This window comes from Aptenodytes forsteri, unplaced genomic scaffold (assembly GCF_000699145.1).
Source record: "Aptenodytes forsteri isolate BGI_AS27 unplaced genomic scaffold, ASM69914v1 Scaffold193, whole genome shotgun sequence".
Lineage (NCBI taxonomy): Eukaryota > Metazoa > Chordata > Aves > Sphenisciformes > Spheniscidae > Aptenodytes > Aptenodytes forsteri.
Genome location: NW_008795405.1, coordinates 2,298,802 through 2,321,914, shown reverse-complemented (window position 1 = coordinate 2,321,914; position 23,113 = coordinate 2,298,802). Strand labels below are relative to the sequence as shown.

Sequence of the window (23,113 nt, the reverse complement as noted above, 5' to 3'; positions counted from 1 at the left end):
TGGGTTGACGGTTGGACTCGATGATCTTAGAGGTCTTTTCCAACCTCAATGATTCTATGATTCTATGATTCTAAGTTTCCTCCCTAGCTTCAGATTGAGTTTTGACATTCACCTTCTGTATGAAGTATTCTCAAGAGAACTAGAATACAAATAAATTAGTTTTGGACTATACTTTAAACCAGACTAGGTAGAGATCTGAGACTTTGCATGAATTAGTGGTCTTCACTGCTGTCAAACTCAGATAGCATATTACTAACTTTTACCTTCCCTAATCAATAACTCTAATGCTTTTTTCTTCTCCCAGCACACTTAGTGGAAAAGCCATGTGGACACTAGTAATATAAACATTAGCACAATATAACTGCATCACTATTAATCAGTCTGAGTATGAAAAGGTGAAAGTCCTGTCAAGTCTAGAGCCAGGCATCAGTCTTGCCCAGTTTTAATCATGATTCATATTTGTTTGTAATTATATAGGTTATTAGCACATCATACTTTTGCCATAGTAAAACAAAACCCCAGAGGCATTATGTCTTCTGAAGCTCTTAAAACAAAAATTTCACAAACTCTGAAGCAGTTGGCAGCAAACGAAAGGGAGAAGCACAAAGACAGAAGACAGATTTCACTCACAGTTGCTGTTACCTTTACAAATCAAACCAAACCAAATAAAATCAGCTGGGGTCATCACTCTGTGCATCCACTCCAGAACTGCACTGAGGGGTTAACTATACTTTCAGATTGTTCCTGTCTCCAGGGTCTTGCAGGTAAGAGTCCAGCTCAGGAACAGAGAAGCTGCCTGGGACTATGCTGTTATATTTTCATAAAGTGTCCTTCATCCTCTATTCTCCCTAAAACCTGCTTTGCGCTAGCGTTTTCAGAAGGAACAATAATAAATATAATACATTTCTAACTATGAGGTCTTCCATGTAGCTACAGAACTTCCTTTATATTTCTTGCCAGTTGTTCAAAAGCTAAATTCTGGTGGAAAAATGACACCTTTTTTGCCTAGAACTTCACTTTCGTGAGAAAAAGAATTCACGCGCTATTCACCTAATGCCACTAAAGAGGAACAGAAAATAAAACAGCAAAATATGGCAAAATGTCTCCATACACCTTACCTTGTAAATATATACAGTAAAAATAATGACCAGCCTGTAGGTTCCTTCCTTCATCATCTGAACTCGCCATATCAAACACAGTCTCATAAAGACAACCTGAAACTGAACAACCCACCATACTACTTAGCTTAGCTGCTACTCAGCAAGCTATATTCTGAAGACGACTTGGAAAAGAGAATTGATGTCTTAGTTCACAATCACCCTATTTCACTAATACTAATTGAATTGCTAAATTCCATGAAGCAGAAACAATCAGTGTGATGCTGAGGGACCCTCAAAGTAACACAGAATAAAAAAAGCAATGTGATAATGGCTGTATTTTCAGAATGACTGACAACCCACTAGCAGTTGGGTGTTCAATTTCAGTGAAAAGTCAGGTCAGAAGCATTTTGAATGTTCCCTAGGGGTAGTAATTCTTAGTATTTCTTTAACAGAATAAATCCTGTTAAACTTTCAGGAACTTTGATAGGAAACTGTGTGTTCAGACAATACAAATAACCCCCAACTGATAGCTTGTAGATTTAGCTTCCTGTCTGTAGATACTCATGAGAATCTCTGCCTTCTCTCTCATTACGCCAGTGGCACACAGCTCACACACAACTTCTGCCTCCCCATGAAATGAGGATGAGGCCATAGGGATGAGAGGCTGCCACACTTTCATTGTAGTGGTGGCTTGCTTCAGAATCCTGAGCTGCTTTGCAGAAATGCTGACTTTTCTCCCTTTTATTTAATCTCAAGGGATCTGTCCTCAAGAGCTTGAGCCCACTGCATAACAGTATCTACAACTGGTATTCTTCTACAGTTGCAGTACTAACCACCAGTGAACTGTTTTCTGGACAATCTGGTTAAAAGTTTCCATACTGCCTGACTCTCTTCCTTTGAGCATCATCCTTACTTTTGGTTAGATCATTTGTGACACCTTTATGATGCTTCTCTGCAGAGCCCCATAGCTATCTCCTCAGATAGGCTGTTAGAGGAGAAGGCCTATTCAAGCTTCTCGGACATTTTTTAATATTTGTGTGTGTGTTTATACAGAGGTTCAGCCTGGTTCCTCTTTTATCTCTGCAACTTTTCACAGCCTTCTCTCTTTAAATGCTTGCAGTTTATTCTGTAATCTGCTTTATGGCTTGTATCTCCAACCCCTCTAGTTGGTATCTAGGATACTAAATACATGTGAAACAGTAACCCCAAATAAGCTGCTGATGAGGGAAATCAGGGCCCTAGTGTAAGCAATCAATGGAGAGAGTGAAGAAGAAAAGCAGCTGTTCCTGCAGGAAAGACCAGAGTAGTTTCTGAGACACAGACTGGGCACAGCAGCCTCTGACGCATACCAGTGGCTTGGTGCAAAGCTGAAGAAATTATCATTCCCCAGTTTCCAAGAACAAACATTTCGCTCTAGTTAGTTCAATCACCACAATATTTAGCACTGTTCTTGGAGCTATATACCTCTTCTAGCGACAAGGAAGCTTTGAGTGACCCACTCACCATGGTTCTGCTATCCTACCCCTAGCCAAACTAGGGTTCTATCTAAGCCCTCACACTCTTAGCTAAATGGCAGGCTAAACCCTTTGTTTCAGCTTCAGAGAGGATAAGTTTAGTACAGTGCAGCTAGCCTAGTCCTACAGAAGAAATCAAGAGCTAAAGTTCTCAGTTCTCACTGGATTTTAAGTATTCCCGGAGAGGGTGACTACCCTGAACTTTGTAGTTGTTATCTAGCCTATATTCTTCTTGCAGCTCTGGCTGTTGCCTTCCATCATTAATATTATCAACAATCCTCACACGTGCTCTGCATAAATATTCACAGAAACAGGGAAGGATAGAAAAATGCTACCTACAGTTATCACAGACACATGTAACAACAACAGTACCCAGAGGAGATGAAGAGAATCTCTTGCAGAGGTTAAAATTACAGGGTGGCAACTTAAGAGAGAGTGCTTTTAAAACTGTGAAAAAGAAGGCAGAATTCAGCACACAAACACCTTCATGTAAGTCCACGCAGCAAACCAGTTTGGTCAATATATTGAGAACTCTACTTTTACATTTACTTGTAAATCTATGTGTAACCTTGCTTTATATACTGTACTAAAAATTCAACTTGAACTATACAGTAGACCAGAACTTGTGCCTCAACTATACATATACTACAGTGTTGACATAATTTTATTTATTTTGATAATCCCATTATATTCCATTCCTACACTGTCACATTCCAGTGTGCTGTAGGGTCTTTTTTTATTGACTATGGCTATTCACCCTATAAAATTTCTGGTAGGATAACTGGAGTTTTTGGCAGGTGGTAAAGCATGAGAGGCAGTTTGGAACTGTACGATAAATGCATTAGCTGAATGTTTGTGCAGAGGATCAGCAATAAAATCACTGACATAAATAATGGAAATGTCATCTTTAAGTTTCAAAGCTAAATATCCAAGAGATGAATTGGGTAGTTCACCCCTATGCAAACTTTTCTTTCAGCCTGTGAAAACACAGAGATCACTGCATTAGTGATACTCAAGTCATGTTTTCAGGGTTTTCACAGCAAATCAAAAGGTCAGAAACATAATTTTTTAAAGCATTCTAGACCATAATTTGTCCATATATTCCATTACAGCACCATCACAAATTACTGTGGGCCATAGGTAATATGGGTTCATCAAGACCACACACTACCTGCTAATAGGTCTGCATCAATGAAAAATGGATTGGGTCCTCATTTACTGAGACCTTAACAGCAGATAAACCTATTTGAATTAATTAGCCACTAGGGACTGATGGAAGATTTGATTCTATAAATCTCAGTGATTTTCCTTTGGGAACTTTTACCTCTACTGATTGACTTCACTATGCAGCTGATTCACAAGTCTCAACTATGTCTTTCTGAACTAAGGGGCTTTTCTGCAAGACTGAAGAAAAATGTAAAGAATGTCCCGGCCCTTTATTACAGGCCAAGCTTAAACAACAGAGCATCTTTGAGCCAAAGCCTAAAGCAAAGAGGAGCCATTTTAGCCAAGGTTTTTTTCCCAGCCACATTTTTAGGGATCTTCCTCTTCCAACTCTATGAAACTCAGCCTTTGCTCCCTTCTGTTTAGTCTTTTTAATCCCAGGAGGAAATTCCCTGCACAGCTGAACCCAGACTGTTACCTAGGAACCACTACATGCAGGGTAGGCAGCTGTGTTTCTTCTTCTTGCTGAGAAAGTTTTTTCCCTGCCAATTCTTGAGAAAGATTAAAGCATCCCAGCATGCCCATCCCCACTTTCCTGGTCTTCGGCATTGGCACTCACCTGTGGAAGTTGTCCCTGGCTCACAGGATGCAGCACTGTGAAGGGTGTTCTGGAATCCGTTCAGTTGCCTTTCAGTGGAGGTCACCCTAACAGGTAAAAGCATCAGATCAGACAGAGATAAGAAGGGATATACCAAGGAAGAATAAAAGTCTCAAACAAAAAATTGAGAATTCTCCTAGTTTACATAATCTCACTGGGATTGTAGCTATGAAGCTGTGCCTGAACACGGTACGAAAAAGGCAGTGACAGCAACCGACTCCAAAAAGGCAGAGCAAGACACATGAACACTCAAGCTACCAGCAAGACTTTGATGTGCCTAAAACACTTAATTGTCCCACCGGCCTTGGAAGCTGATTCTGGAGGATAAAGGAGATAGTAAATGGTATTGGACCACCAAAGCACAACTCAACTAGTAATGCTGTGGTCACCTTATTCCAGTGATTTGAAGTAAAACGATTAAGCAACCTTAGAACAGAAATGCACACGCTGGCAAAAACATGCTACATTCAAAAGTTAAGTCCTTGCATCTTGTCTCAGCAGAGACAGCTCATTTAGGCAAGATTTCTCACTTGTCTTGGAAACTGAGACCCACAGGTTGCATTTAATCTCCAGTAATCCAGTGCCAGTCCTTAAGCAGATACTTTATGCAAATCCTCCTGCATTTATCTCAGCATTTGAGTTACAGCAAAACTATATTCTGTGGAGTACAACTGCACGTCCTTTAACTGTTCTAAAGATCCATTAGCAAACTGAGACCATGCCCTCCTACATAAAAAATGGGTCTTACTCACAAGGCGAGATCAATGCTGCAATGATCTATTCTGTCCTTAAAATCTATACAATTGATCCATCTGTTCCTGGTTTGTCCTCTCCTCCCTCATCCCTCCTTGCCTTTCTTCCTTCCTGCCCAACTCTATTCTGATCACTCCAGACCTCTGTGTGTACGCTCCTGTCTCTCTGCCAGAGTCCTTTTCCTTCACTCATTCAGCTCTGCAGTGTTACACAGTTACTGTGAGCTCTTCCCCGCAGGAGCACTGTAATCTCCAATCCCCACGTGATGCCCTGATGACTAACAGACCCAGGCACACGTGTGCAGTTTCTATATTTTTGTCTGAAACCTTTTGCTTTCAGATTTCAAAGTCAGCAAATTGCCAGCAATCCAGGTGCTCCTGGCAGCTAAAAGGCCAGGGAGGGACTCCTGTATTCTCTCTCAGTTGGATTTTAGTGAAATAAATTGGAATCCATACAAGAAGGGAGAGGGATGCAGATATGACATTTGCAAAACACAACCCCTTACTTCAGTCAGCCATAATTTGAAATGCTATTGTCAAATGAGGTGCCTCTTTTTATGTTTATTGTCTCTTGGAGAGAATTTTGGATCTGTACTTATCGTTTCTTTTGCTGCTGATACTGCATGGTCCTTCTGGGAGCTGAGAATCCACATGGATCTTTATGCTTCTTACATAGCAATTCCATGCTCATAATTAGCTTTTCCACTTTGTTAATGCAACACAACTGACAGCCAAATTCAGCTCACCCTTCTATAGGTAAAACGCAAGTGGTTGAAAATGTCATCAAGAATGCCAGCAATTACAACAACAACAACAAAAACCAAAACAGGAAATAGTCACACTTTTACCTTAAAGTGTGGTTTATGTTTAGAGAATCTCTTTCTCTCTACAGACTGGCCCTTCTTTTCTGCCTACCCACGGCGTACCTTGATTCTTGCAGTTTCAACTGTCACCTCCACACAGCTCATTCTCAGATCTGCTTCTGGGTCATTGATCTCTCACCGAGCTAAGCTCACCCCCTCAAGTTCTCTCTGCTGTCCTGATGGTAGCTCCAGTGCCAGAACATATTCACTGCTTAAACTGAGTAAATCCCCTGCCACTTTCTTCCTCCTTGGGTTGGCTGAAACCCTACTGCCTTTCTCAGTTTCCTGCTTTTAATGGCTGTGTTGTTTTTGCTTTCACTTCTCCAATACAATCCATTGTTATGTTCTCCATTACTTCTTCTTCAACACTAACAAAAACACTGTCCCAACTGTCCCCTCCACTTAAATATTTGTCCTTGCCCTTTTCTATCTCTTATACAGCTAACCCCTCCTTGAAACTGATACTGACTTCCTTCATTTAGGCACTAAACCAGCCCTAAGCTGCCCAGCCTTGGACTGCAAATTTGGAGGATGCTCTTGTTCCACAGGTGACAAAGAAATACTTTCTTGACTAAATTTTGAACACCTTTGTTTTAACAACCTATTCCTGGGATGCTATGAACGCATCTAATGGTCTAGGGGGGACAGAACTGACACTAACAAATTCACATCACAAAAAGCCCAGGTTTGACAAGAGAACAGCAACATATGTGAAGACCCAGAGCCAGTGAGGCTTGTTCCTCTTTGTTGCTCTTGGACGGGGTATCTCCGCATATGTATCTGTGTGTATGATTTGAGGCTAGCCAAGGGCTAAGAGCTACAGGCCTAGGGAGCCCAGCTGTGTCAGGGTGTTAAATCAAGGCATGTCTCTCAGATGCACTGCTTTTGCTGCCAAAAATGTCTAAGGGTCAGGCAGCCTGATTAACCCAGATGCTCAGGAGCTAAAAAAACAAGCGTGCCGCAGTACAGCAGTAGCAAAAAAGTGAAATGGGTTCCCGTAACAGTTACATGCTTGCTCTCCTGCTGCCAGTCCTCTTTTCAGTGGGCACTCAGTTTGTATGTGTGATGTACCCGGCTCACTTAAGACACTTCACACATGCCTATGAATAAGCAACACATGGGCAAGACAGGATACAAACCAGAAACAAGTGTTCTACAGGGCTCGCTCTGTGGCCATCATTCTACTTCTGGCACATTTGCCAGGCTTGGCCAGCCTGTCCTAGAACAGCTGGCTACTGCTGTATCCAATTGCAGTCAGGACTCCACCCCATCGTGGGATGGATTTCCTGAACCCTGGAGAAATGCATCACCTCTACCCTATTTCTGTACTAGTTACAATAGAGCAGAACTTTGGCTTTTCTGCTGCTGGCACCATGCAAAGCAAATATACAAAAGAAGAACAAGGTAGAAAGATTTTGTGCTGTGGCGTTGGGACTTGAAGGGAATATTTGTTTCGAAAGGCTTCCTGAATAAAGTTGTTGGGAATGACATTTACAGAGAGGTTCAGTACAAGAAATTATGCTATGTTGATCAACATCCCCAATAGTTTGTGATATTCTAGTCTGTTGCTGGTAAACTTCTTGGGCTCTCTCTCTCCCTGATAACATCTTGAACTATATGCTCCTTTTCTCTACCTGGCATTTCCTCTCTTTATATACAGTGGTCTAACATTGACAGCTGAATTTTTCTGAGATCTTTTCTTTGACTGATGGTTCTGTTCACAGGCTGTTCAAGGCCTTGCTCTACTTGATGCTGTCATAGTTAGAGAGCAGGTTTCTGAAAAGTTACTATAGGAATGATAGCGCAGAAATTTGTATGGATTGTGACTTAGTCATTCCTAAAAGCAGAAAGATTTTGCCTACCACCTGTACCAGTTCACTCTGGGTTCTGACAGTTGAGCTAATATATTTGTCTACTTTGTATGCTGTCATCTGTAACGTGAAGATTCGATACACCAAATGCTGCTTCCAGGGACATCTGCTTCATTCCACGGCTTACAAATACTGTATCTGTGATCCTCTGTCTCCAAATGTTGCTCTCAGCTATCAGCAGGTCTCTTCGTGTTCACAGACCTGCTAATAGTAGTGGCAACATGAACAGTGGAAAGGACCCAGTGTGACTCTTGGAAAGAAAGAAGAGCTTGTTGTGTTAGTTCTTCAAAAACTATCTTTCTACTTGTGATATGAGCACATTTAATCAAAACTATGGAGCCCCATGTGACCATTTTATGGGGCTACATTTCAACGTAGAGCTACATATTAAACCATTTCTCCCAGTTAGTCTTTTTCCACACCTTAATATGGGCCCCAGTTTTCCACTCTGTTAGCTTAAGCAAGGAGTCTGCTTTGGACACAATCCGTTATAAAGTCAACCTACCACCTTTTACAAGTTGAGAGACTGAGAAAACAAGAGAGGCCAGGAACTGAAAAGACCAAACTGAATTGTCTGGCTGTTCCATTACTTTTTTCCTTTATGTTTTAACCAGGGAAGTGTCCAAGTTATTAGACAGTTTTTGAATTAGTCAGTAATGCTCATCTTTAGCATCTCATTCTGTAGTTGAGTTTTCTACTTATTCTTTTCTTCCTCTTCTGGAAGCCACGTGTGCTGGCTGGGAAAGAATTGATAACGCATGCAAGGAAGAGATAGGTCAAAGAGACAAAGTTGATTTTAGTTTGTCTTCACAGTCCAGTCTCTGGAGAAACTCTACAAACAACTTTAAAGAGATGATCTTTATTAAGATGTTAAACAAAAGCCAGGCGGTGCAAGAGCAGACAGAGAAATAAGGTCTGGCTTACTGAAATATATGAAAAAAAGAGAGACACGAGAGCTTTAACAACAGAATGGGATTAGTTTCAGTGAGTCTTGTGGAAATAATATATAGCACTGAGATCTTCTTTGAGGAAAGAGATTAGGAAAACAGCCAACAAGTATTAGGGGGTGAGAGTGGGCAGCAAATCACAAATGACCTGACAGAGAAATGAAGCAGCCAAAAAGCCAGAATTAGATTAGATGTTATGAGAGGGATATTTACCATGTCATAACCTAAGGATATGGTAGCCCCACACTGGAAAAGTACAATTCTGGGTGCCACAATGCAAGCACTCCGACAAACTCAAGAAAATACAGCAAATTCAAGACAATTAAGGACTCGGCAGGTGGAACTACTATCTGAGGTTAACAAAACCTCAACAAGTCTAAGCAACATTAGGAAACTCCAAGAAGTAGAAGGATATTCAAAAGATGGAAAGTATTTGCAAGGGAAAGTGTTTAGGGTGGTTCAGGAAGGAGGAACAAGGTACAACAGGATGAAACAAAGGGAAAATTCAGATTGCACATCAGGAGAAACTTTCTGATAATAAGGTTGTCTAGATTCTTAAATAGTCTTCTATAGCACATGGTGGGGTTTCTGCCACTGGAGTTTTTTTGAAAGCAGACTACACACAGTGTCTGAGAATACTTTGTACAGAATAACCAGGGACTGTAAAGAACAGGCTGGAGCATGCAAGACATCTTTTTCTTCTCTAATCTATATTCCTCTGACACAGAGGCTTCTCTCCACTCACTCTCCTCTGTTGATGCCTCTCTGGTCTTTTCCTGACAACAATGAATGGATTAAATTAGACTGAGACATAGCAGTTTTTAAACGATCAGCTCTCAGTGTGCTGGAAATATAGCTGGGCACTGCTGTTTTCCATGTAAGTGAAAAAATGTTACTGCAAGATCCCATGAATGGCAAGAATGGGTTTGGAGCCTCGTGCTGGAGACTGAAAGGCAACTTGGAAAGTATTTCCGGAGTGGCTCCTTGCAGCCTTCAATACTTGGATTAGTTTTCTGAAATTCTGAAGGAATCTTTTGCTTTTTTTCCCCCTTCTGTGCATTTTTGGTGCTGAACTTTTTCCGGTTTTCCCACACTCCTGCCTGTCACAAAGCAGAAACCACAAAAATGCAGCAAAGTAAAGTCTGTCCAAGGAGCTGCAATTCCATCTCACAAGGATAAACATTTCCTCTGCCAAGAAGTGAGCACAGCACACCGGCATCTTCAAATACACATCCCTGTTGCCCGGCAGAGAAACCCACTGACATAGCCTGTCACCTGTGCTAACATAAGCTACTCAACATAAAAGAAATCAGACAGCAAACCTACCAGCATATACCTGCTAGACCTGATGCTCACACTTGCATTTGCTGAGTTGACAAAGTTTTCTTTTAAAATAGTTTTTGGGGATTAATTCAGTGTGCTATCTCTTAAGACAGCAAGAGTACAGGCAGGAAATACACAAGCTTCCCCAAAGCAGTTCTGTCCAAGCTCCATAAATACGCCTTGCAGTTCCAGATTTGATCCACATGCTGACAGTGCCCTAGCATCTTCATAAGGTGTCTTTCATCAGTAATCTTTTACTAAAACTTCTCTCTTTAAACAGGAAGGGAACACAGAATCAGGAAATCTCACAGGAACCTCCTCTGAAAGCTTAACAGCTCTTCTGGCTGTAAAGTATAAGGGAGGAACTTATGAATGCAATTTTTGCCCTTCAGTAGGCAGGGATGAAGTCTGAGGATATATGAGGAAAAACCTGATGAAGGATTTAGTCTAAAACAGTTCTGTCATTTAAAGGAGATAAACAGAGAGCTGAGGAAGCTACCAAGAAAGGTAAAGGATAAGAAAAAAACCCGTAAGTCTTGTTCACATTCTGTCATAATGCACAAAAGAGAAGACACACCAAGAAATGGAAAGGGAGGAAACTTAAAATCAGTAAGCAACATTTCATGGTGATTTTTTTTGTTTGTTTTTAAAGATAACACACACCAAATCCATATACCTTAGAATGGCAAGCACTATATAACTAAAAGCTTAGTAAAAGTTAAAAGGATTTCTACAGATAATGAGGAAGTTATCATTTACATTAGGCACAATATAAACAGTTTAAATTAAATAAACACTTGTGCTTGAAGGTATAAGTCAATAATTGTGTGTTAAATTTATGGGGAAACTTGGCTCAAGGGAAGATTAGCTTGTTAAGGATATTGGGTTGGGTTTTTTTCTTTGGCAGCCTCTTCTGACCCTCCAGATTCTAGCCCCCATCAAAGATTAAACATGAAGGGAGTGGCTCAAGTGCCTAAACATAGATGTCTAGTACCATACTTGTTACTCTCAAGTTATTTGAGACATCTGCATGGGACTGGCAGATACAATACAAGATTTACAGAAGACTTGTGCTCATCTGGAGCAGCAGCTGGAGGTCAGGTGGAATAGCCCTGGGCATCTAAAATGTCACTAGCTACCTGTATTTAGGTAACTGAATCCCACCCTGGATCAGATACTTCTCTGATTCAATCTAGCAGTTCCTATGTCCTTATGTTTGTGTGATGTTACAGTCTTACCTAAAGCTTAGTAAAAGTTAAAAGGATTTCTACAGATAATGAGGAAAGTTATCATTACATTAGGCACAATATAAACAGTTTAAATTAAATAAACACTTGTGCTTGAAGGTATAAGTCAATAATTGTGTGTTAAATTTATGGGGAAACTTGGCTCAAGGGAAGATTAGCTTGTTAAGGATATTGGGTTGGGTTTTTTTCTTTGGCAGCCTCTTCTGACCCTCCAGATTCTAGCCCCCATCAAAGATTAAACATGAAGGGAGTGGCTCAAGTGCCTAAACATAGATGTCTAGTACCATACTTGTTACTCTCAAGTTATTTGAGACATCTGCATGGGACTGGCAGATACAATACAAGATTTACAGAAGACTTGTGCTCATCTGGAGCAGCAGCTGGAGGTCAGGTGGAATAGCCCTGGGCATCTAAAATGTCACTAGCTACCTGTATTTAGGTAACTGAATCCCACCCTGGATCAGATACTTCTCTGATTCAATCTAGCAGTTCCTATGTCCTTATGTTTGTGTGATGTTACAGTCTTACCTATCTTATCATTGTGAAACATGAAACTGCAACACAGTGCACACCAATTTCAGTACACCCAGCTCAGGTTATTCTGAGATTTATCTTGGACAGCATAGCCAAAAAGATCTATGTCAGTTGCATGTAGACAGGTTCTTCTCCCATACTCCTCCTCTGGGGAACCAGTGCCAACTCCCTGTTGTGGATGGGAAGAGATAAAACTTACTTGGAAATCCTCTGGGCTGCAGCCTTTCTGACCACTGCCTGCCTGTGGTTCGCTGGAGGCTTTGGAACCAGCTGAGAAGGCATACTCTGGGATGGCATCACTTTGTGCAAATTGGCTGCCTTCTGGATACTAGAAGTGGCACTTGATGTCTTGCGGGCATCAGAGCCAGCTGGCATAGATATATGGCTGGTGCCGAGTTGTGAGTAGTTGGCAAAGAGAGCCTGGTTAAAAAAAAAAAAAAGAAAAGAAAAGAAAACAAAAATAGCGTAGTAATTGGTGATTACGTCTCTGAATATTGCTGAGAGAGCTGATGGAGGTGGGTGACATTTTTGTGAGGGACAATATCTGCCTGGTGAAGGCAGCCCCAGGGCTTTAGGGACAGTCCCATGCATAAAAAGAAGAGTTAAGTGGTCAAGTCAGTGAAGTAGTTTTCAGAGCTGAATTTTATACCCTTGGAAGCTGGGACTAGCTCCTAGGAAGGCAGACAAGCTCATTACTGCCACAGAATGATACTATTTGGAATTAAAAAACAAGAGGGCCTATCCTCAATCTAATCTTGCAGTGGGCTCTCATCCACAAAGAAGTAAAGCTTTTATTGCTTTGACTGACTTTCTGCATTTATCTTGCTAAATTATTCTTTGTGTAGGAGGTGGGATTGAGACACAGTTCTAGGAAAGAAAAAAGGTTATGGGGAAGATGTTACAATGCCAGTTCTTCAGTCTAACCCTTTACGTGCTTGGAATAACAGAAAGGCTCTAGGGTACCTTCTCTGAAAAAGGGACCTTAGGTCAGCAGCTGACAAAAAGGAAATCCCCAGTAATACCAGGGAAAGAAAATATTTCTATTCCTATAGCAGGTGGGAGAATAAGTATGTTGGAGATTTGTCACAGGGAACAAAAGAATCTGCACGTTATGAGACACTGGAGAACTGAGCAGTGGACAGGCAAAGCAGGGAATGGGGAATGGTTCCCTAAAAAGGGACCTTAGGTCAGCAGCTGACAAAAAGGAAATCCCCAGTAATACCAGGGAAAGAAAATATTTCTATTCCTATAGCAGGTGGGAGAATAAGTATGTTGGAGATTTGTCACAGGGAACAAAAGAATCTGCACGTTATGAGACACTGGAGAACTGAGCAGTGGACAGGCAAAGCAGGGAATGGGGAATGGTTCCCTACGGGAGCTCTGCAAACGGCTCAACTCTTCAGAAAGCTGCTGGGAGGGGAACAAAAGAATCTGCACGTTATGAGACACTGGAGAACTGAGCAGTGGACAGGCAAAGCAGGGAATGGGGAATGGTTCCCTACGGGAGCTCTGCAAACGGCTCAACTCTTTTCAGAAAGGAGCAACCTGCTGGGAGCTCTGCCCTGTCTTTCCTCGAAGTCAGTCAGATTCCCAGGGCAAAGAGGCAATACCATAACCATGTACTTTGGCAGCTAGAGGTCAGTGATAGGAGATGAGGGGAATAGCTGAGCACTCGCCAGTCACCTCAGCATGACCCTGGGAGCAGTGCGCTTCACTGCATTTGTCCTCAGTTTCTTCTCTGGTGAAAAACACACAAAGCCACAGCGAGTGGGCTCCAGGCTCCAGAGAAAACCGCAGTCTGAGGCCTGGCTGAGTCTCAGCACACAGACAGGAAAAGCCCCTCTCCCCCGCAATTCTCTGGCAAATGGCAGGGCAGTGGTGTGTGGGAAGACGTTTCTGACAGGCAGAGCTCTAGGGAGAAAAGGAAGTGCAGGAGCCAAAACAGGCCTGTTTCCTAACTAGAGCTCACTGACAAGATGCCCTTGAGCTCCCAATCCTTCTTAACCTCTCCCTTCCCTGAAGCTCTACCTTGATCGCAGCTTTCAGATTTTGAATAAGTAGATGGTACAAGTGCACAAGTCTGGAAAATAGCAGTCACACCCCACCTCCCCCCAGCAAAACAAACTAAAATGAAACTTGGTTTAGTCTCTTGCATCTTAGAGTCTGACACATCATGGGGTTGGGATGGAGACCCTCAAGTCACTGCACCCCCTTCTTATTCAGGGGTGACATTTCATTGTGCTCTGTTTGATATTATGCATATTTCCTGGAAATTGTTCTTCTTGTTACTAAAATCACTAAGATCCTGGAGTCCACAAAGCATACAGTCTTAACCCCTTCCCTGTGTTAACATGCATTAGCAAGGAGGTCCATGACTGAAGAAACAGCAAGCGTGGATGCTCTAACAAAGTCTGATCAGCAAAAGCTGGGCTAAGACCTCCCTAAAGAAAGGTCATGGATGTTTTTCTTGGGGGTAACGGACTTCCAAAAAGGCCTTTGTCTCCACGCTGTGCTGAGATTCTGGCTGCCTTCCAGGCAAGGATGGGGAGACTGGAAGCTGACACGGACCATGGCTTCTGGATTTAGCTACAAAGCATGCTGCCCTGCTGTGAACTCCATGGGGACAGGACAGGAAACCAGGAGAAGCTACTGTGCAAATAAAGAGGGCAGCTGGGGAGAGCAGAGCCTGACCACACAAAGGAAGGGTTGGGAAGAGATTTCAGCACATCCGAAAAGTAGGAGACAGACCTCATCACTCAGGATTCTGAAGGCTCAGGGTCTAGGGAAAGCAGAAGCTTAGACAAACCCTGACAGAGGCAGTCCTGAAGCAGATAGCACCCTACAACTATTGCTGCTGCAAGTAAAAAACTTTGAACCATACTTCCCAGGCTGGCAGATTTAACTTGATGTTGAGGAGACATTTGCTTCCCTGACAAGTTCTTAGGGCTACAATTCGGAAAAATACTTAGAACACTAGAGACTTTTGAGCTAAAAATCATGTAGAGCATTAGTGAGTTAATTCTCTTGCATAATTCTCTGGGGAGGTAGGACAGCATTAACCCTGTCGTGCACATGAAGAATGTTAGCACTGACAGAGAAAGTGATTTTCCCTAAGCCACAGACTGAAGCAATATGAAAAGCTAGGTTGAGAGCTCAGAGAAGATCCTGACTCCCAATCCCATATTTGCCTCATTAGATCACACCTCTCCTTGCTTCCACATCTACATATGAACACCATACACGAAGTGTTATCTGTACAAAAATAGTAGTTTTTAATTAGAAAATCTGAACGTGTACAGCTTGTCAGTAAGGACAATGCACATCTAAGAGTATTAGCCAGTAGCAGCTAAGCTCGGGTTGCTCATGATTAAAAGCAGGGAGGTACTGTAGTACTTTGAAGAAAAGCAGATATATTAATGATCTTCAAAAACAGAAAGAATGTTCCTGGCACTTACCATCCCTGTATCTAACACCCATCCCTAGCACAGTAACGGAACAAATGTTGCAAGAAAAAACATGTTCATTCTGTGACCCGAAGAGGTAATGAAGCTCATTTCCTGCGAATCTGTCTTGGGGCTGAATCTTACAGTATCTAATATAAAGCATGCCCCAAATTATGCCTCCCTTCATGGATTTGGGGCATTCTTGTGTTGATTTTCTGCTGCCTAATTGGCGGTGGCCTCATGCTGCAACCTTTACCTTAATGGGAACAGTAGTTGAATCCCCTTTCCAGATATATAGCTCTTTATTTTCATGAAATTTAGATGAAACACAGCTTTGAGATTTCTATCCCATAGTCATTCAGTTTAAATTGGATCAGCAACTCTGAAAACGATGAGAGACTCAGCAGTGTATGAGAACTGACAGAGAGATGCACACAAACATATATTGCATAAAGATCTGTGCAGCTAGTTCCAAATCACTAGCACTGGAAACTGAGATGTTTATAAGCAATAAACAATGACAAGGATTTAAGTTGAAAAAAGGAAAAAAAAGCAAACCCAACAAAATAAAACCCACCACTTTTCTAAAAGCAACTGCATTTCAGATGACATTGCAAAAATACAGAGAATTAAAAGGCTTGGAAGACCTTTGGAGTCATATAAATTGTTTAGTGGAGACCCTTTTGAACACATATTAATGCATTCAGTTAAATCAGTTTGGATGCAACAATCAGTTGCGTTGAGAATTCACAAAGTGGCGATAAAGAATGGGCTCAAAATGTACTATTAACTGCCATAGTGTTAAACTGCAGTAAGAGGAGCATCTTGGGGTCATCAAGAAATTTAAAGAGCAGCAGCAAATTCATGGTATGCACAGACTGTCCTGAAGCATGTCTTCCTTGGTAAATTCTTCAGAATGAGACTAAAATATACTAAAATAAGTTTACTTGGTGCCTTCTCCTTTGTCTGCCTTTTGGTACTGGGAGCTCTCTTGGGCAAGGATTGGGCCATATAATTGTATTGGAAAGATACTTAATACATCTGGGTGTTACCATAATTCTAATAATAGTGACAGGATCAGAAACATGGGGACAAAATTTCAGCTGGTATAAATCAGCACAGACTACTGGTCTCAGAACAGTTGTTCTGCTTTACTTAGACTGAGACTGACTCATCAGTATCACAAGACTCAAATACGAAAAATGGCAGTTAGCACATTTAGTGGGAAAACAATCTGAGGGAGAAAGCTGCAAAACAAGAATGAACAAGAGACTGAAGGGGAAGAGAGACTGCAAATCTGACAGCAGTCCAATATATAATAGTTTAGAAAACAGTTTAATGATGTTTAAGGCTGCATTCAAAGAGACCCTGTGTCCTCAGGCAGGAATAATGTAGTTCTAGGAATACTAGGAATATTATTCTGAATACTCAACATTCCCAGTCAGATCTAAATAAACTGTAGGGAATTCAGAAGAGAGTCACATACACTAAAATTTGCTGAACTTCATAAAATGAGGAATATTTCAGAGAACATACCATTTTTAAATGATTGAGAATTATTTAAGATTAACATAACCCAATGTTTTATAGCATAAAATCTACTTAAACTTCTGATTGAAAACGTGATCATAACTGACCACACAACTCATTAACATGATTTATGTCTTGTTTAACATTCGCTTTTTGCATATAAGCAGGACTGATGGGGATCATTCCACTGTACGACTGTACTTTTCTTGTTTTAATTTAGCTTTTTTCCCATGTGAAATGTTTGGCATAAAATTCTAAACCCAGTAGATGCTAGGCTAAGCAGACAGAACATAGCCACACAGAGAAGAAGGAACCTCCCTAACAGCTAATGGCATCTTTCCAGTACAGGAAACAATTAGAGAATAAACAATGATGGTATATTAACTGCCTTGCCAACTGCAGCAGTGATACTAACATCTAGGTCATAACGTGTCACATGAAGTCTCCTTTAAACATTAAAAATACTGCTATAAGCCTGTTTTTCTTGTCTTTTGGTTTGATTTTGTAATTCTTGTTCCTTGATTTTGTTGATATCAGATTTAAGCTTCTTGTCTCCACTTTAAAACTCTGGCCCTTTCTATTTTTTTCCTCTTTTCTCAGGCTCTGTATTGTCTCTGTTCCTGGGCCCTATCACTGCATCCATTTGTTTGTTAGATTCTTATCCAGTCAATTTGGTGTTTTTCTTTTTGTCCAGAGAATGAAGTACCTATTCTGGCATCAAAGATCTATTTCCACCATACTACACTGCATGAACTAACTTCCACATACAATGAGTGAAAATTGTTGGTTATTATTCCTCTTCCTCCACCTACACAGTATTTGCTACTCTGCAAAAAATGCCTGGAGGAGAAATCATTCTTAAGTGTCTGGAAAGCGCTCAACCAAGAGTGGGTGCTGCCACAAAGAAGTACGCAATAAGCCTTCACGATAAGATACGTCCACTGCATGGCAGATGGGGCTATTCCTATGACACAAATACTTGACTAGGAACTTCCATGCTTTCCAACGCATCCATCTCATCTCCAACATATCGAACTGGTTAATGTACAGGCAGAAGCATTTGCCTGTGCTATTAATCATGGTGCTTCTGTTACTTGTTCACATGCTATCCATATACATATGAGTAGTCCATTTGTCACAGAGAGAAGGAAAGACTGGCATCTAGTTATGTTGTATGGTCATGCCATACTCAGGGCGTTCCTTGAGATATATTAATAATTGCACTTCACCTACTTCACCTAGCCTGCCTTCCAACTGTAACAAGAACTTGAACAATCAGATGAAACAGGCTTGGAGATATCCTGCATGCATTCCCCAAAGTAGAGAGATCATGACACTCTTTCAAGTGGTGGGCCTTCCGTTTTTGAGGATATATTTCTTCTGTTGAGATGAGGCTGAGGAACTTGAATGTAGCAGGCAAGACAACAAAGGATGGACTAGATCTCAATACATGGGAAGGAACAGAAGGGAAAGAGCAGGCAACGGGAGATAGGTGGCTTAGGTGATACTAACTAGGAAATGTGGTAACGCCATGCAGGCTAGGATAAGCTACATCAGCTGTGGGGAAAAAGAGAGGCCAAATAATGGCCAGCAGGAAAAGGTATGATGGAAGTCAAAGCAGTGTGAGTGGGAAGCAGATGTAGGGCAGGGAGTGTGTAAGCGGCAGAAAAGAGAAGGCAGTTCTTGGAAAGGCCAAGTCAAAGGACTGAAGTCTGAGAAGCTAACTAGCAGAAGAAAGAGGCCAGTGACAGGAAACTAGAGAGGGAGCAGGGGATAGACAGATGAAGATGAGGGTAGTGCAGTGACTGGGAGGGGCATCAGAGGATTGGTGCAACTATGACTGGAAGGGGAAGTCTGGCTGGCTCCATACAACGTCTAGTGGGAGAGGAAGTGTCCAAGAAACAATCATTTTATTAAGATGTGGTTTTCACTACAGAAAGTCTGAAAGCCCCCATGTTCACCAAATACCTTTCTTCATTAATGGGAACTTCAGTGCAGCCTGAGCCCTGGGGCATGGCAATGGCATCAATACTGCAACTCCAAACTGCTTGGCTCAGAAGGAGAAGGAAGGGAGAGAAAGGAAGGGGACGTTGTGAGGGTGAGAGGAGGTTTAACAAAGAATCACTTTAACAGAAACTCCTGAGTAATGGCTCTGCCCCAGGCCAAGAATAACATCAGCTCAATGTCAGCAATTAGAAGAGGGCTCAGCCAGGCCCCATGGCCAGCTCCAGCCTCCTCACAGGCACAAACCAGCTTACAGCCCTTTCATGAGCTCATAAGCAGCCACAGCTGCCCACCCAGAGCCCCTTGGACGGAGATGAAAGGAAGACCCCCTGCTCAGAGGGGGAGCAAGAAGACTGTAGGTGAGGGAATTTGGGGACGGAAACTGCATGGCTAAGTGAGGGCCTTGAAAGAAGGAGTGCAAGGAGCAAAGGCAGAAGGTCCCCTCCTTCAAGATGCTCCCAGAAAAGGATGAGGGCAATTTGCCTATAACCTATTCTCAAGGAGCCTGACTAGTGACTCATCTGCTTCACAGGAGGGAGAGTGGGTGTTCAGACCTCTGCATGTTAGCTCTGTTCACGGTTTTGGAGTCCAGCCCTGCCAGACTGCCCAGCAAATAGCTCCTTCCTAACGGAGACCAATCTCTATTGAGTGAAGGTTTGTTCACCCAGAGACTTCCTTCCCTTTAGCAGGGAAGCCTTTTGGACATCACTCAGAATAAAGAATACACCTCTCCCTCCATAATAACAAAGAAAGGTAACAAGTGCATCAATGAACTCATTGTAACCTTGGAAGATTCCCCAGGCAGGATGGAAATGCTATTCCAGACACAGTGGTCCACCCTTGGCATCTAGGTGTCATCCAGAACATCAGTAATGCAAACCCTTTTTCATATTTCCTCTAGCTCCTGGACACTCAGCCCATCTTTTCTCCTTGCAATTGTAACTAAGGAGTCATGTTTCCATCAGGCAGTTCCACGCAAAGCAGTGAAAGGAGATCTTAAATGTAGTAATAACAAAATGTGTAGGAGGCCTGGAGAAGATTTTCAGGGTTGCAGAGAAAACTTGCATCTAGCATCAGAGTCAGTGGCCATGCCTCCTGCACACTGAAGGCTCCTAAAAGAAATTAATACATTTCTTCAAAAGAATGAAGATTCTCCTAACTAATTTTTGAGTCCCCTTAACATACTGCTCTTTTGATAACTGCATCACATGAGAAGACATCCAGGAGGAGGATAATTTAGTCAAGATGAAGCCTTGATTGGGTCTTTTTTCTACAGAGGACACAGTTGCCAACACAATTGCAAGACCCTATGTTTAGAAACGCTGAAATACAACAGTGACCCAGCTTGAAGCACTACCCAAGAAGAACTCAAGTCAAAGCAGGAACATATCATCAGTGACGAGGTTAAGTGACAAAGAATTGTGGAGACTGTAGACAGTTCTAAGGCTGTCTGAGGCACTATAAGGAGATGCCCTCAATTGGTGCAGAAAAGCAAGCAGCAGCATGCCAGTAGCCAAATGGAGGAGGATGCCAATGCAGTGGAAGAAGCCATTGGGAACTACAGCATCAAAATGCTATCAAAATCACTGCAGGTAATATTAGTTTTGTTGCAACCCACTTGAAGAGCTACTTCCTTCACAAAAGCTGTGCCATATGTACTGGCTCTGGGTTGGTTCTGCACATCTAAGACTCAGTCAGCACTGCTACATCCCAGGCAGGATTTTTTCTTAGCTACCTGGTGCCGGGCTTGGCTTTGCTCCAACAGCTGTCGTGACTGAAGTTTCTGCTGCTGAAGTTGCTGCACAGCAAAATGGAGCTGATAGTTGGGATGTGCCAGCGGACTCCGTGTCACCTTGTTGTAGATGCTGTTCTCCGTCTCTCCTTCCCAGGCAAAACGATGATTCTCTGGAGCCCTGAGAAAAGAAGAGCCATCACGCTTTCACCGCTCTGCATGTAAGGACTCCTGCTTACAAGGCACTGCTGCTTCCTAAAAATCCCTTAATACTTAGCCAGCTATGAATTTGTATTAAGTGGCTCCAACAAGCACAACACCTGCTAAAGGTGCCATATGCCAACTGCCGTCTTGCTAAGGAGTTTCTTGAATTCCAGGCTGGGACTGTATTACTAGCTGTAACACCATGCTTGAGGAGAACAAAGGAAAAGAGAGGAAAAACTCTAAACTGGAGCATGTCTGTGGCTGATTAACATTGAAGAGAGGCAGAGTTGCAGCAGGAAAAGAGCTAAGGATTCCCATCACTAATGAGGTAATTATTTTTTTTGATTTGTAGAGATTTTGTTAATACACTAACACAAGGTTTACACCAAGCACACACATGCTGCAGTGAGAGTGGAATAGAAGACAGATACACAGTATAATATCCACAGAGGGGATAAAGGACTGGTAGGGTGAGGTTGCAACTAGGGCACTTATTGACTCCATACAGTTACATTCCAAAAGACCTGAGGGGACTGAAGATAAGCTCATTTCTTTCATCATCAGAGGAATGCAAGCCTTTCCCAGAGGAGAAAAGGCCTCCTGCAAAGAGGCAGGAGCTCTTACAACCCAGGCTTATATGGTGGGAGTTCAGCTGTGGCCTGCAACATGATAAGTACCAACAGGAGCTCACTGGCTTGCTTTGAAGTTTGTAAGCCTCGGCGAGAAGGCAGCACCAACACACTTCTACACAAGGCCGAGGGGCTTTGCAGAGAGCAGGTGGCAGACTGACAGGACCACAAGGTGTCCTGAAGAGGCTACAATGGCCCAGCAACTCACACATCCTGTGCTCACAAGACAGGATGCCATATGACCCACTGAATCCTGACACTCTGGCTAATAAAACCTTCAAGCCTCAATGCCTGAGCTTCCCAAGTTTCTGCTGGTCTCTGTCATGTTTCTCTCAGCCACTCTTTCCAAATATTTCCTTTGGATTACCAGGGCAGACTTCCCTTGTATTCCCTATGCATGTCATAAGTAACTGGGATGTAAAAAGATACTTGCTGTCTTTTACATTTCATGGCACTATTCGGAGTGTAGGTCATGGTTTTGGCATGGGAGTTAACTGCAATCTCCTTGCTTCAGGATCCTGTCAAAACTTACAACCTAGATTCTTTGAACATGTCACAGCTTCCCTTGAATGTGTTGTATCTTCCCCCACAAGCTTCATCATTACAGCAAACCCTTAAAATATTCAGAAGGATGTTTCAAACAAGACCAGAAGCAACTGCCAGCCCTATGTACTCTCCCTCAAAAATAACATAATGCATCCCTTTCAAAGCAAATTGAGGACAAGGACTCTAAACACTAAAGGATCACTCTTCATACTCAGCTCCTCAGCAACAGAGGAGTGAGACAACCCAATGGAAAAGGAGTTCAGCTGCCAGCATCTCCACCCTGCATCCTCTAGGCCTCCTCCTGCTTGGAGCACCACTACCACTTTTGCTTTTATGGGCCATTGGCTGTAGGGAGCCTTCTCTAGACTCCTCTGTTCAAGGGATCCTACCCATGCTTCCTCAGTCCTTTGCTTCCATTGTAGCCCAGTGCAACACCGGATAAATGACTCTCACTCCCTGCTCTCTTTTGCTACAAGATTCTCAGTCTTTCAGTTCTTTTCCTTTTACCAGTGCTTGGAAAAGTGATAACTGTAATGTTGCTGACAGTACTCAGGCCTTGAAACCCAAGTTGTATAGGTCTGAATCTGGCTTTGTGGTTAACCTTGGGAGAGCTGCTTCACTCTTCTGAACCTGCCTTCCCCCTTCTGCCCCAGTAATGGGGTCTCGATCCTCTACTACTGTAGTTTTACCTGCAGTTGCTCAGCTCTGGATCCATGGACGCGTGTGTGCTGCTGGCCTCCCAGCACTGTCTCCTAGTAGGCACAGGATGCCACAAAAGGCATAACTTAAAAGGAGGACATGACAAGACACAAGGAATCTTTGAAACAATCCCCAGCTGTCTCCTCTCCAATCCCACCAGCTCACCACATGGGTTATCAGCAGGTTGCTGTCACCTGGACTCAACTCCCATCCCAAGGGTAGTATTTGCTCCTTCCACTGCATAGATACAGACTCCACCATCCATTTTGATTTTAAAGCTCATTGGATTTTTCCCTTGTGTGAAGCAGCTAGAGACTCTGTTATGCCCCATGCCCGCCCCCCCCCCCCCGCAA

General features: G+C 42.5%; 1 protein-coding gene across 1 annotated transcript in view; it reads right to left on the bottom strand.

The window, feature by feature from the left end:
* TTLL5 (tubulin tyrosine ligase like 5) overlaps nucleotides 1-23,113 on the bottom strand; it is a 145,489-nt gene that overhangs the window by 8,928 nt on the left and 113,448 nt on the right. The window contains exons 30-32 of the mRNA XM_009280721.1: nucleotides 20,686-20,863; nucleotides 12,173-12,393; nucleotides 4,398-4,483 (exon numbers count right to left, since the gene is read on the bottom strand). Coding sequence (XP_009278996.1) covers nucleotides 4,398-4,483; nucleotides 12,173-12,393; nucleotides 20,686-20,863 — 485 coding nt within the window. The remainder of the gene's footprint in view (nucleotides 1-4,397; nucleotides 4,484-12,172; nucleotides 12,394-20,685; nucleotides 20,864-23,113) is intronic.